This window comes from Psammomys obesus, unplaced genomic scaffold (genome assembly GCF_907164565.1).
Source record: "Psammomys obesus unplaced genomic scaffold, mPsaObe1.curated_primary_1811, whole genome shotgun sequence".
NCBI classification, from domain to species: domain Eukaryota; kingdom Metazoa; phylum Chordata; class Mammalia; order Rodentia; family Muridae; genus Psammomys; species Psammomys obesus.
This window is the reverse complement of record NW_026596079.1, coordinates 7,666,861-7,681,930: the sequence shown is the minus strand read 5'-3', so window position 1 is coordinate 7,681,930 and position 15,070 is coordinate 7,666,861. Positions and strand designations below refer to the sequence as shown.

General features: G+C 40.5%; 1 protein-coding gene across 2 annotated transcripts in view; it reads left to right on the top strand.

Annotated features, from left to right (window-relative positions):
• The window catches only part of Khdrbs3 (KH RNA binding domain containing, signal transduction associated 3), a 168,126-nt gene that overhangs the window by 87,633 nt on the left and 65,423 nt on the right, over nucleotides 1–15,070 (top strand). For both annotated transcript variants that reach the window (XM_055626569.1, XM_055626568.1), the window contains exons 5-6: nucleotides 6,028–6,167; nucleotides 9,924–10,119. In XM_055626569.1, coding sequence (XP_055482544.1) covers nucleotides 6,028–6,167; nucleotides 9,924–10,119 — 336 coding nt within the window. The remainder of the gene's footprint in view (nucleotides 1–6,027; nucleotides 6,168–9,923; nucleotides 10,120–15,070) is intronic.

Here is a 15,070-nt window from a genome sequence, read left to right as displayed (position 1 = left end):
ACAAGTGTAGCCCATGGCAGTTCAGTGTCCAAGTGGGTTCCATAGTAATGGGAAGAGGGACTGCCTCTGACATAATCTGATTGGCCTGCTCGTTGATCACTTCCCCCTGAGGGGGGAGCAGCCTTACCAGGCCACAGTAGAGGACAATGCAGCCACTTTTGATGAGAACTGATAGACTAAGATCAGAAAGAAGGAGAGGAGGACCTCCCCTATCAGTGGACTTGGGGAGTGGCATGCATGCAGAAAGGGGAGGGAGGGTGGGATCGGCAGGGGAGGAGGGAGGGGCTCATGGGGGGATACAAAATGAATAAAGTGTAATTAATAAAAAAAAAATAAAAGATTTAAAAAAGAAAAAAAACCCAATATTCTCTAACAACTCAAAAGTATTTCATGAGTTTTAGAGTCCAGCCTGATACTTATTTCATAAAAATTATTTCCAAATATTAAAAGAAATATTTTATATGTATGAGTGTTTTGCCTGTGCATCACAAATGTGCAGTGCTCACAGAGGCCGTAAGAGGGTACTGGATCCTCCGGAACTGCAGCCGTTGCAGATTGTGAGCTTCTATGGGGATGCTGGGAATCAAACCCTGCAAGAACAGCAAATCCTCTTCAACTGCTGAGCCAGCTCTCCAGCCTCATTTCCAAATATTTTATGTTTTCTGATATTGGTACGAATGGAACATTTATTTAGAGGTACAATTGATTTTCTCCATACTGATTTTGCTCTTTGACCTTGCTGGATACTTTTACTGTTTCTAGAGCATATTAAAAAAAAAAATAGAGACATCAAGAAGATTCAATGAATTTCTATTAATAGAATTATTGGGGTTCTTTGACATACCTATCATGCTATTACCAAAGACCATTCCCGGCATTTGGGGTGCCTATGATATTTTCCTCTGTCTTTGTGCAGGACCCCCTTCCCAGTCCTCTTGTGTTTTCCTACTCAGATGACCCTGTAGGTTTTTTCTCCTTTATTCTACTAATAATAGCACATCACATTAATTGATTTTGATATGTAAATCCAAGTTTACATTTACTCCAGCGTTATATACTGTTCTCTTTCACTTCTTGTAAGATATGGTTTACTGTTAGTTTTTTAAAGCTTACATGGTGGGAACCCTGAGAGACTGGCTTATAGGACATGTTTTTACACTTGTCATTTCTGGTGTTACGCTCTGTGTGAATGGAGCTGTCCCTGAGTACGTTGGTTGGTTGGTTGGTTGGTTGGTTGGTTGGTTGGTTGGTTGGTTGGTTGGTTGGTTGGTTTTGAGCTTAAAAAACTAACTTTAGTCTTTCTTGAAAAGCAGACCTGCTTCTATCTTGACTTTTTGGGAGTTGAGTTTACTTGACCTACATAAAGAGTATTCTTTATAAATCTTGACAATTTGTACCCATAGTGTATTTCCTGTGTCTCTGTATGACTTGTGGTCCCTAACTTGTAATGAGCCTAGGGGTCACTTTGATACTGTCCACAACAATTTGTTCTTTTGCTGTGTCTAGAGTTTGGTTTTGTCCATCACATCCCTATCATGATGGTGATGTGTAAGCTTTCTTTACATGTGGGATGTTTTCAGTTGCTATTTCTTTCCATCTTTCTTTCTCTTCTGCCTTTCATCCTGAATGACCCATAAGTGCATCTTTGTGTGCCTGCTCCTGCCCTGTAGCAGTGGGTTTGTTTTTCTTCCTCTTTCTCTGTTTGTCTGGGGAGGTTGTTTAAATGGCCTCTTTCAGGTTCCCTAGTTTCACTGTCTCAGCTCTGCTGAGTAGCTTCTGGGGATATTTCACAGCAGTGATTTTACTTTTGCTTCTTTTGCAAGTGTAACATCTGAGTCCTCTTACCTTTGCCTACTTTTCCTCTACAAGAATGGCTCATTGAAAATGCTAGAGTTTAGATAACATACCAAAGCAAGCATGAATTCTGAGAGTTTCACGTACAAGAAAGCTGCAGTTGTTGGTATTTGTCTTCCATTTCTCTTACAATCATTAAATTAAGCTAAATCCACAGACTGTGCCCTTCATGTTTTCTAGCTGGCACCATGTGTGTTTATGTATTTCTATCTTACTTTTAGTTTTTTCTGTCCTTCTAGAAGGCAACGTGCTGTGTCCTTGTAGCCTAGTTGTGACCAGTGGTTGGCCAGAGGCTCTGTGCTCAGGACCAGTTTTAATATGATTTCCCTGTTGGTATGCAGTACGGAATGCAGAGTGGCCCATTTTCATGTCAGTCTTGGCATTTCATTCCTGCTGGTATCCCTCGGAGTCTCCTCTGCATAGACTCACTGTCCGGCAAGTAATCATAAGAGCCTATTAGGGGATTGCCAGACTCATTTCTGGGCTCTATTCTGTTCTCCTCTATTGAGCTGATGTGTTGCTTGCCTCACTGGAGGTGGCGGTATCTGGCTTGCTGATTTGCTGTTCTTCCTCATTCGCTCCCAATTGAAATCTTTACTGTGGTTGATATTGCTGCTGGCATGGGGTACTTTACCCTTTATTCCAGAATAAGTGAGGCTTCTCCGCAGCAGAGCTATGGGTTTTTCATACTTGGACTGAGGAGGAGTGATGGCATCCCCAGGCAAAAATGCCACAGACTCTTCTTACCTACAATTTAGCTATTTTTCATGACTTATTTTATTGTATTTTCATTTTATTGTGTGGCTTGAATCCATCCTAAAACTACTTACATGGTGTCTTTGAGCCATTTTATTTTTGTTCTGTGTAAGGACACTTTTCTCAGTCATTAAAAAACATCATCTTTACTTACTATTTTATGTTTCTTAAAATTTATATGATTTTGTACATTTTTTCCTGTAAGCATATGTAAAGTTTAATGATACTGCTTTATTTCTGCATTATATTGTGTGCACATTCCAGAGTTTATTTATGCTTGTCTTCAAATAATCAGCATTAAAGTTATTTCCTATAGATATAATGCTGCAGTGATGCCAGGAAAACCTTGAACATAAATATTGTGATAGTTTGACAAATAATTGTTAGTAGTAAGTTATTGTCAGAGAAGACATTGAATTCCAATGTTCCTTTTTATTATGATGATTCTTTTAAATTTTTTTTGAAGAGGAGAGGGGAGGGAGGGAGTGTGTGTTTTCCATGGGACAACTTGGAAGAGTCAGATCTCTCCTTCTACCATATGGGTACCAGGGTTTGAACTTAGGTCATCTGTCCTGATGGCAAGCACCTTTATCCTTGGAAACAGTCCACCAGCCAGGGCTTTAGTATTACTTTTAATGAGTCATGTAAAACCTTTCCCCATATTTTCAAGGTTTATATAACAGACCAAATTCACTGGATAGAAAAGTCATGTACACACAACTATGTGTGTGTACACACACAGTACGCACATACAGACATACACACACACACACACACGTGACTACACTTCTAATCCCCTTTCAACTCTCAACTATTGACAGGTTTCAATGGTTCTATTTTTCACCTAGAGAGTTAAAGTTTGAGTCCATAAGCCATGATGCATGGCTTGGTTGTATCATACCTGCCCATGTGATAGTACAAGAGGAAACCAACTAAAACTTCCTTAAGTTGCCTTAAAAACACATAGCCATTCATTCAATTATTTAATATCTATGTATTTTAAAATAGTTTTACAAAGCTGATCTTTAAGGTCGGCTCCATTATAAACACCTAATCTTACATAGAGCAAATGATTTTAACTTTATTTTTCCAGACTTTTCCTGGTGTCTAGACAGTGCTTCAGCCATGATCTTTTCATCAAATCTATTTTTAGCCACCTATAACTGAGTGTCACACCTTCCAACAATTTTTCACAGGGCAAGCATTAGCATTTTTTCTAGCACATTTTATTTAGAATGTGCTTTGTAAATTATTTATTAATCTTCACATGTTTTAGCAAAATGGCTGATAAGGTATTAGCAGTCTTGTTTTAGACAGTTTGGAATGATGGAATGATGGAGATGACAGCTCTGAGGCACAATGCCTCCGATACTTGTGGGAGAGGGTTCTACCCTCATTCTAAGCTCCTCTGCTAAGGGCAGTGGCTACTTAGCATTCCTCTCCTTCTGATGCTGTATGACAGCTTTCTTCTTGCTCATGGGGTTCCTCTAATTCCAGGGTACCTACTTATTTTTTGCTTGATTTTTGTAATGTCAGGAGAAAAAAAAGATGAATTTTTAGTGGTAAGTCTGTTTCTTTTAGATTTTAAATTGAGGTTATAAATACTTTACCTAAATTCCCTGTCCACACTGAAGTATGCTCATGCCTTTCTAGTGATGCCTCTGAGCCTGTCATGCCTCTGTTAGTGCCTCTTCATAGCCAGATATCAGGAGAAGTTTCTGCCTTCCCTGGGGCTCTTAATACTCCCTCACTTCCCGTCTCACTGAGATGGACTCCAAGTTACCTTCTCCATCCATCCGCCCTGGTCAGCAGTGGCTTTCCTGTTAGCCAGTCCCCAGACTTCTCACAGGGCTGTGAGATAGATTCTAGCTCAACACAGACCTTGTGTGGCTGCACTCACATTGAACCCTGGAGCTTTCACATTCTCCTGCCTCCTTTGTAGTCCGAGGGCTTGTTTTGTCCTTTCCACAACATAAGCCTAAACCTGTAGTTTGCTCCCTAAAAAAATGTTAAACTGTCTCACCAACCTTAGTTATAATTATTTAGATTACCTTTAAGGTGATGGAAGGCTTCGCATGATTTGGTTTCTGCCTTCTCTTTAAGAGTCCATATAATTTTTATGATTTTTCCATATAATACCTCTTTGGGTTTTTATTTCTCTTACTGATTGATTGATTGATTGATTCATTCATTCATTCATTCATTCATTCATTCATCAATTGATTGATAGAATAGGATAGGATAGGATAGGATAGGATAGGATAGGATAGGATAGGATAGGATAGGATAGGATAGGATAGGATAGGATAGGATACAATATGATACGATACGATACGATACGAGACTCTTGTTTTCCGGGCTGGCCTGGAATTCACTGTGTGGCCTAGGCTGGTCTTGAACTCAGGGTAGCCCAGCTACTTTAGCCACTTCTGGAATTTAATACGCTTTGAGTCTTCTTATCTCCCTCTGTGTGGAACTTAGAGCCACCCCTCTTGATGACTGTATCTCTCTTCCACAGACAACTCCTCTTACAGAGAAGCTTTTTGGGGTGCTGTACAGCCAAGTTAGACTTTCCTCTTTGACTGTAAACATTTTTTTAAATTTCAAAGTAGCAATGATAACATGAATTTTATCTATTCTGTGGTTTTGTTGATTATCAAATGGAGCTGAGAACAGTAACAAAGGAAAAGGAAAGAGGATGGAGTCCTAGTTTCAGAGTTTAATGTGCGGACATTGCTGCCTTGTGAAAAAAGCACAAATTTTCAGGAATCAAATTGCTTACCAAATTTATAAATTTGGATGTTCCTTGTTTGTGTAGCATAGTGGTTAGTGATAATTGTCAACTTGACACAATTTTGAATCACCAGTGGTACGGTCCTCTGAACATGTTTGTACCAGGATTATTTTAATAATTGTAATTATCTTATTTGAGGTGGGAATACCCACTCATCTGGGGGTGGGACTATTCCCTAGGCAGGGGATCCTGGAGTTTGTAAGTATCAAAAAAAGCAAACTAAGCATGTGTGCATGTGTACGTTCATTGCTCTCTGTGCCTGGTATGAATATATTATGACCAGCTCATTTAGGCTTTTCTGCTAGTCCATGTGTAGATGCTCAGTTGTTATGAGTGAATGGAGCTGTGAATATCAATGTCCATGTCACAGCTATGTGGCCTTGTAATATTATTACAAATGTCTCAAGTGGAAATTAAGCATAAGAAAAGGAAAGACATTAGCTTACTTGTAATTTTAGTCTGGGGAAAAAAAAAACCTGTGGTTTTCCTTAAAAGAAAACATTTTCATTTTTATTTCAGTAAATTTATATTTTAACTGCTCTTCTGACCTCGTTTTCTTTAAAAAAAAAATGCTTGCTTTCTATTCTAATGCTTTCATATTTTTCAATATCTTTTCTGTGCAGGACTATAATGATGAAATTAGGCAAGCACAGCTCCAGGAATTAACATATCTGAATGGAGGTTCAGAAAATGCAGATGTTCCAGTGGTTCGAGGGAAAGCTGCTTTGCGCACACGAGGTGTGACCACACCAGCAATAACCAGGTGGGTATACTTCCTTTCTGTTTTAGGTTACCTTAAATGTTGCTGTCATTAGTAAATAGAAATAGTTGTCAGTGTATCTTACAAACTGGCATTCAGACGTTGTGATGTCGAGTCATGAGACTAACTTTGGTGTGAGAAAGTTGAATCTAAACATATGTATCCCATACAACTTCCTAGCTGGTAGTTGTTGCATGGTTTTATTCATCCCAGCACAGATTCTATAATTCCCTGCAATGGAGCTTCTTTTTAAGTCACTGGCAATGGCACTATGAGAAGAGGATACCCTGTATTGTGTACTGACTGACTGTGAAGATACCCTGTGTGTGTCCTAACTACTCCATATTGGGCTGTTCCCTGCCTCACAATGTCAGTCAGTGAGAGGCTCTAAAATGCCTCAGCCTTTGTGTCCACCATCCAAGACCTGGGGCTGCTGAAAACTCCTATGCTGGCATGTCGATACAGGGATTTTATTTCTATCTCTGAACTGATGATTAGTTTATAATAGAAAAAAATATTTCAAAGAAATTTGAAAAATGTGACATGGCTTTATAAAAAGAATTAAAACTTTTCGTTAATGAAGTTTTCGGGGACAGTGTTTCTGAGTTCTGGGAGTACAGTCTGCACCATCATCCCCAGCTAAACTTTTCTACTCAGCTGGTAACTACATTGACATTTTTTTTTTTCAGATAGAATATGTGCTAGAATTTAAAATAGCATTTATTTTATATCTCCCCATTCATTTGGGGAATGAAAGTACATCCTGGATGGGCTAACCAGTGGCTGTTTGTGTGCTGTGTTGTAAGCCAGGCCTGGGCATGAGCACTGTGGCTCCTGCAGAAAAAGAGCTAAGCATTGCTGTGGATGGGTCTGGGAGTCTCATCACAAAGGAAATGGAAATGTTCATTTCCACTTTTTGGCCTTGCTTGAAATACTTACTTGCTATAGTTTCCTGTAGCCACCATGACTAATTGTCACAAGTAAGGTATTTGTTAGGTAGAGATATTTTTGTTTTTTGTTTTTTGTTTTTTTCCTCACAGAAACAGAAGCCCTGATTCCCAATTCAGTGTCGTTAAGCCTAGGGTGAAGTTTTGGCAAGGAGTAAATCCTCGCCTTGTCTCTTCTGTTCCTGGTGACTGCCAGCGTTTTATGATCTTTGGCCCCAGTCGTTCATCCCTCTGCCCACCTTCACAGAGTCTGTTCCTCTTCTGTCATTCTTCTTTGTCTCCCTTTTGTATGGGGTATATGACTGTATGGAGGGCCTCATCCTTCCACCTGGAGATTCCATCAGGCCCTCTCTCACAATTACCTGCACAGGTGACATGTACAGATTCCCAGGATGTAAACAGCAGGATTGTGATTGGCCTGACATTATCCAGCCTACTGCAGTTGCTATGCTAGTTTTATTTTCACATGATGGAAGCTAACCATTTGCACTATGTCAGATGCAAAATAGTTGGTAGTTAGGTATTTTTGAAAGTCTTCCACCTTGGCCTGTCCATTTGTTACCACTTCCTGCTGCCTGTTGCCATTGGGACAGATAATATGTTTTGTGCTGCATATTACATGTGCAGATGCAGACTTTCCTTTTGGACTGGAATGTCTTGTTCAGATTTTCACTTTAAAGAAAGTATCTTAAAGAAAATATCACTTTAAAGAAAGTATCAGATGAGAAACAGCCCCCCAGAATGCTCCTTTGCTTCCAGGTAGATAGATGTGAGATGTGGTCCTGTAACATGAGATTGGTTTCATTAGATTATAATGCAGCTAAAACAAATTTTATAGTTTAACTATGTGGTAACCATGGTAACAGTGATGTAAACAAGCTATTGTGCTACCCTTCCTGTAAAAGAATATGCCCAGCACGCAGAAGGTTCTGTTTTCTAGTTTATGTGAATGCACACCAACCACATCTAATGGATTCCTTTGACTAGCCACCATTGAGTGATGTACGACCACATGTAGATACAGATATAGATACCACCGTGTTGGAATATAAGTCTGAAGTATTCTTTTGAGTGATACAAAGTGAATTAACTATACAGAAGTGCATCTGATACTTACTATATGTATAAAAGTATATAATAAAATTTATTTTGTTGCGTATAGCTCTTGCATATCTCATGGTCAAATAGTGGCTCAGAATGAGCCTCCATTGGCTGGAGAATGTCACAATGGAGCACACTCAGTGCCAGTGTATGTTAACTCAGTGTTCCTTAAATCATCAACAGTTTCTAATTTAGTCTTTCTGTGGAGGTGGCAAGGTTACCAAGAGGTGAGGTAGAGAGACACTTTCTTTATTATAGAATGTAACAGTTGGAGAAACCCCTTCTTCTGCCCATGGTTATGGCATGTACACTGCCTTTCATTTAAAGCTATCACCAGTTGATTGGGACTCAAACTTATCTTGAGTTTTCTTTATAACAAAAGATGAAGAAAGTCTGGAGACACAATGTCTAAATGTGAGAAAATCATGATACAAAGCTCCAAAGAGCACAGTCCCTGATGAACAGTACTGTTCAGTTCTTGAATGAGATCAAGGTGTCAAGCCTAATCTCAGAAGCCAGACTGGTCTAAATAGTGGGTTCTTTGCCAGCTAGGGCTACATAGTGAGACCATGTCTCAAAAGTTTTAAAAAATTGTTATGATAATAGTAATATTTTAATGGCATTGCGAGATTTGGGGGTAGCTTCCTCAGGAGACGGTTCTTACAACCATCTTTTAGTTTCTTATGTTTCTCAAACCAGATGTATCTCATCTACATCTTCCTTGTTTATTCCCTATGACATGGCAAATTCATAAAACCCTTGTGTCCCATGTGGTAATCTCTCAGCACTGACCACTTAAAACTCTTGCTCACGTATTTCTTACCTGATTTCATGGTAAAGTTTGCAGGGCATGTGCCTCATGGAGCCACTCTGGAGTCTCAGAGTAGGACACATTGGTTCCTAGAAGGAACCAATCGTCCAGCATTGCCTCAGCATTACTATTTCAGGGTACCTGTCTGATCCTGAATGCATCGGAAGTTAAATCATACAGGAGGAAGTAATAATGCTATAATACAACTTTTCCGTTTTCATTGCAAAGAAAAGAACAAAGCTCATTCTTTAACACAGATAATGTCTTTCCCCATAGTCTTCCTGTGCACTGCCTCACTCCAGCTGTGATTCAGGAGAGTCCAGATGAGAACCGGGGGAGCATCATAAATGTAGGGGTATGAATACTGCAGGAAGCACATCTTTGTTTCATGCATTTACTCTGCATTTGCAGGTTGCTGTGGAGAGCTGACCTAGAAGTTACAGATCCTTCATGGATGCCTGCTTCTGTTTCCTTAAGCCTGTTTTGTGTTGGTCTTAGGTGGAACTGTTTTGGATCTCTGCTTTGCTCTCATGTGTTTGCAGGCAATTTTAAGATCTCTCCGAATCTCAGTTTCCTTCTCCATAGATGAACAAGATAGGACCCATTCATGTTAGAGTCACATTTGCTGTCATTCTGGAATGGCATCATTTGTGTGGTTTCCCAGAAGTCAGAGATTCATTGACTGCAATGAAGAAATTAAGCTCTGCCTTGGATATTCCCATTCTGAGTTGTGCTATCTGCATAGACAAATGTTTAGTTGCTGTGATTTACTTTGTTTGTATGGCTCTTGGTACATTTTATGGAAGTGTGGAACATTGACTTGTCTAAGATGTCAGTGTGTGTAAAGAATAACGTGATAAAACATGACAGATAATGCTAATTTGGCCCTCTTACTTACAGGGGAAGAGGAGGAGTCGCAGCCAGGCCTGTTGCAGTTGGGGTACCACGTGGGACACCAACTCCCCGAGGAGTCCTTTCCACCCGAGGGCCAGTGAGCCGGGGAAGAGGACTTCTCACTCCCAGAGCAAGAGGTGTCCCCCCAACTGGATACAGACCTCCACCACCACCCCCAACGCAGGAGACCTATGGAGAGTATGTAAGTGAAGGCTGCAGCTTTCGAGTTCATTCACTGCAGACAATGTGTCATAGTTGTGTTCTCTTGTTGACCTCCTCAGCTTAGCAGATAGTTATCGAACATTAAAATCACTTAGCATAGAAATTCCAAAGTATAGGCTCGGTTTTGTCAGAAGCTTGAAACTAAGGCAGAATTTCAGTTGTGGGGAATGCAAGACAGGGTCAGGCAAATAGGTGTTAAGTTCTTCCATGAGCTGACTAGAACATTCTCTTATATTCCATCTCAGGTTGCCTCTGAGTAAGTCAGTCACTCAAAAACTGATTGCCTAAATATACCAAGATGGTGTCACCTTTAAATGTGTCATTTTAATGTGCTTAATAAAGTATAGGTTTGTCGTGAAAAATCTTTTTAGTGAAGAAAATTAAAATTATGTATTTTTGCATCAACCAGTTTTCTTTACCAGTTCATGAGTTCTCAGGTATGGTTTATATTTAAGGAAAGAGAAAGGAATACAACTGTAAACATAGGACAGAGGGAAGGGACTCACTAAGGATGCCAACCCCCAGGATTCTTGGTATAGTCTCCTTGCTTATTACAGGTGAGAACATGAGAAGTCAGTAGATGCATCATTCCTGCCAGCAACTGTATGTACTAAACAAGAGTGCATGGGCAGTTGTCAATGGCAGCAGTGATGAGGATAAGATATGCTAATGGCTCTTACTTGCCTGCTTTATGAAGGTGCTGGGTTCCTCTTTGCACAGTTTCTCCAAGGTTGCAGAATCCTCTTATAATTTTCATCTGTGGCTGCTTTGCCTTGTAAAGGACATAACTGAAATTCCACAGTCTGTCTTCTTATGCTTTTGGCCTAGACTGCCCTTTCTATATCATCTGCCTCCTTTTCTGCTTCTACATAGGTCAGCTGTTGCTGGAGAAGCTCATGGAGGCAGTTGCTGAGCTGTTGAGCTCTGAGCATTACCACTACTGTTAGTGTCTCCCCCACCTAAACTGAGCATGTGGCAGGGCAGGGATGGGCAACACTTGGCCCCTTTGACTTAGCAGAGAGTCCTGTGATTATACTCAACAACGCTGTCAGCCCATATCAGAGTCTCTGTTTTGCTACTCAGTTGTGGAAGGATGTGGCTCTTTGCCCATTTTTTATCTCCTAAAATTACTTGTTTTCCTGTTTCTTTATGTTCTTGTGGAACAGACCGTGATGGCCATGCTTCGCGTTCTTCCACAAATACTGACTCTTTCAAAACAAGTAGGGACAACAAAGAGAAGAAGTGCTCTTGCAGTCCCTGTGGGAGCATGTTGTGAGTTGCTTTACTCCCACCAGCTTACCTCGACCGCTCTCAGACCATCACGGCTGGATGATGTTCTAGAAATTGCTAGGTAGGGGTTGTGGGAAATTGGATCATGGAATTCATTTTGTCCTCCATTTGGAATGAGTTAAGCAATTTGACACCTATTTGCTGGTTTCAGAACCACATGTTTAGAAAGTTATTGTCACCTTTCTGTGTCCTAATTCATCCTTACACTTAATAAGGACTGCTTGAGAGCTGTCTATGTGAGCTGGATCCATGTTCCTGGCCTCATGTGTGTATGCTGGTCGGCCTAAAAACCAGATGAGTAAATCTAAACATTTGTTGCCCAGAGTAGGAAAGTAAAAGCAAATTAGACATGTGTTTTTGACCATCATTCAGGAGTTTGGGGGTGTGTGTGTAGGGATGGGGGTGATGGTTGCCTGTAGCTCTGAATTCTGTTCAATTTTTGATAATGAGGAAATAATTAGACCAATCAAATTGGTGAATTGACAAATAACTATTATCCTGAGTGAATTTACTCTTATTTAGCCTCAACTGCCATGATAACCCTTCAGAACGTTACTTGATTCATTTTCAGGAGCAAAGATTGAAGCATTGTGAGGGAAAAAGAAACTGTCATTATTTATTGAGCCCTGCACTCACACCTGGCTCTCCAGGGTACTTGAAGCTGTGATTTGCACATGGGCCAGTGTTGATTCTGTGCGTTAGAGTTGCATTCTGATTACTGACAGCTACTTTCTCTTTATTGCTTTCATTTGCGTGGGGGTATTAGCTCTAACTCCATGCACTTGGACTTCCCAGCCCACATCCAGGAGGAATAGCAGGAAACAAAGCTTTGGCATAGGTGCACATCTTCACCAAGTGATGCCTACTATGAAGGGCTCAGACTACACATATGATCGTTTACTTTCACATCTGTTACTCATTGGAATACCCTTTCCGATTAATAGCCAAACTGAAGGATTTTCCCACTTAGCCTAGCCTTTTGTAATCCTTTGGCACAGCTGATGTAAAATGCTCCACAGCTGTATATTGTAATGTTTACATCACTGATGGCCGCTTCAGGGAGGAGTAAAGGCCTCCTCCCTTCCCATATTGTAGCTTGCCTTAACCTCATCCTGCTGTCTTGACCCAGCGGGAACTTAACGTCCTCTTCCAGAGACACAAGTGCAGCTTGGTAGTCTCTGACATGTGTCCGGATATTGGCCATTGGTCTGAACTGTTTGAAATCCTGATGGTTAGTTAGTGTTTAGCTTTCATCATTGAATGCATAGGGTGTATTACTGAAGCAAAACGAATGCACAGCCCGAAACTTTGTTTCTTCATGATTTAGATAGGATAGGAATAGTACAAAATACCAAACTTCACACCCCAGGGCCCTGAATATCAAGAAAAGGACTTTTTCATCTTAGAGCACATATAATGGCTAAGCTTCCTAGGATAGCCAAGCTGTTTCAGTGCAGAGGAATAACTTCTAACCTCTGAGGGGATTGGCTTCTTCCTCTCCCCCTACTCACCTTCTTTAAGTTGCCAACTGCCGCCTGGTACTGAGGCCTCTGTGACTCACAGTTGTTGATGTGTTTCATGAGTTAGCATCTAGCTGTGTAGTGCAAACATCCGTGTTTACCTGCCTTGGAAATCATTAGCTTTCATGAGAGAAGCCACATCCTTATTAGTTTTTCTCTAGCCACTGGCACCAGTTTTTGACACACTCTTTAGGAATTTGCTAGCAAAACTGCCTTAGTGAGCAGGGTAACTTTCCTTAACAGAGGTTACCACTGACTTGATTAAGTGCAGTCTGTGTCCCTTTCTACTTTCATTACTTACCTGTCTTATGTCACTTTAACTTGGTAAATGAAATAGAGAACCATGAGGATAAGGATTAAAACAAACCAGTAACCCAAAATAAATTTTAAAACTCTTTTTGCTTTTTTAAGGAGATCAGACCATCCCTATTTCTGAGAAGTTCTTCTGCAATTGAGAAATGTAAAATCTAAAGATGTCCTTGAGGCTGGGGACTTAGCATATTTGCATAGTGTACATGCAGCCTCAGATTTGATTCCTGACTCTACAATGGAAAAAAAAAAAAATATTTCCACAACTCTTGTTTGATTGTATTTAACCAGCCCAGATTACTTTTTAAAAACTGTTTCAGCATTTATTGTTTCAGTGATTATTTCTAAAGTATATATGGGGATAGGGTGAAATCCTAACACATGCTTTGTTGAGAAAGCCTGTCTTGGATCCTTGAGACAGTGCATCTTCCTCATAATATTCTAAAATAGAAAGGTATTCTCATACAATTTAAGGCCCAAGAAAGACTCAGTTAGTGGGCAGGCTGTCATTGATTTTGCTATGCAGTGAACTCATTGAAAGCACGTGGAAATCTGAGGATGCAGTCCTGTTAAGTGGGATACAGTTTTCCCTAGATGAGTGGTGGAGAACTGCGTCTTCTGTAATGCCTCTGAGCCCAGAGTTTTCATCACTCGTCACAATCACTGAGGAGTCTCCCATTCAGTCCTCTAGAAGAATGTCTGCTGGGTCATAGTGTATGTGACTGGGATTACCATGCCCGAGAGCACAGGTGGTGGGCACAGGCAGGAGCCGTGGGCAGAGCTGGCTACCGTGCTCAAACCAGAGCCTTCCCTTGAGTAGACTTTCATTTAACAAATATTCCAGGAAAGCATAGTAGTTCACCATTGTTATTTTTTTTCCAAAATTGCAGAAAATATGTAATTTCTGTGTTTTCAGTCTTTAGTATACACCAGGGCCTCACACTCTGCTTCAAGGTAGAAAAATCAGCCATAATTACAGTAACCCCACATCTCTTTTTCTGGAGAACAAGAAGTTCCTTTCTCCCAGTGATACCAACTTATTTCTTATACCCAAATAATTACATAACTGAAAGCTTAATTAGTGTAACCTACAGTGTTTTCACTGTGAACATTTTAACAATTCGAAGTGTGATCACACAGGAAGACAGGCCTGACAGAACCCAGTATTCCTGCAAACTGGGGGCATGCTGCTTTTTGCTCACAGTAAAAGAAAACGCGCATGTGAGCAAGCATGCGTCCTTGCTATGTATGGCAGCTACATTTATGTCCCTGAAGGACCTTATCAGTTATCTGCAACTGACAAAACTGCAAGAGGGAGAGGCTCTCTTGGTGCTGCTTTTATAGAAGTTTTTCTTCTGTTTGCACAAGCTAAGCACCCTCTGTGAAGTGCTGGGAGGAGGACACCGGTCAGGGTCACATTCACGCTGGTAGCTAACTTCACTTTTGCTCCATGTGTGTGGGTTCTTTGCACACCAAACTCTGGGCAATAACTGGTGTCTTACAGTTTACAAAGGTTCTGCACAATTTCTCAAAGTTATCATAGATTCAGCAGCTCACCCCTACCTCACTGTCTCCTCCATTTCAAAATCCAGTTCCATCCAAGTAAGCAATGTCTCTGGTTCCCCACAGTTTCTCTCTGACATGGTTAAGTTCTTAAAGTGTTCAAGTTGTCAGGGGAACTCTGACTCGCTGACCTGTTACCAATTATTTATTATTGCAAATTGTTACTTTGGGCATAAGTGATAACCCTGCTTTAAAAGAAGTAACCATTTATTTGGAACCAAATACTTGGGACCATGAAAGGATGGCTGT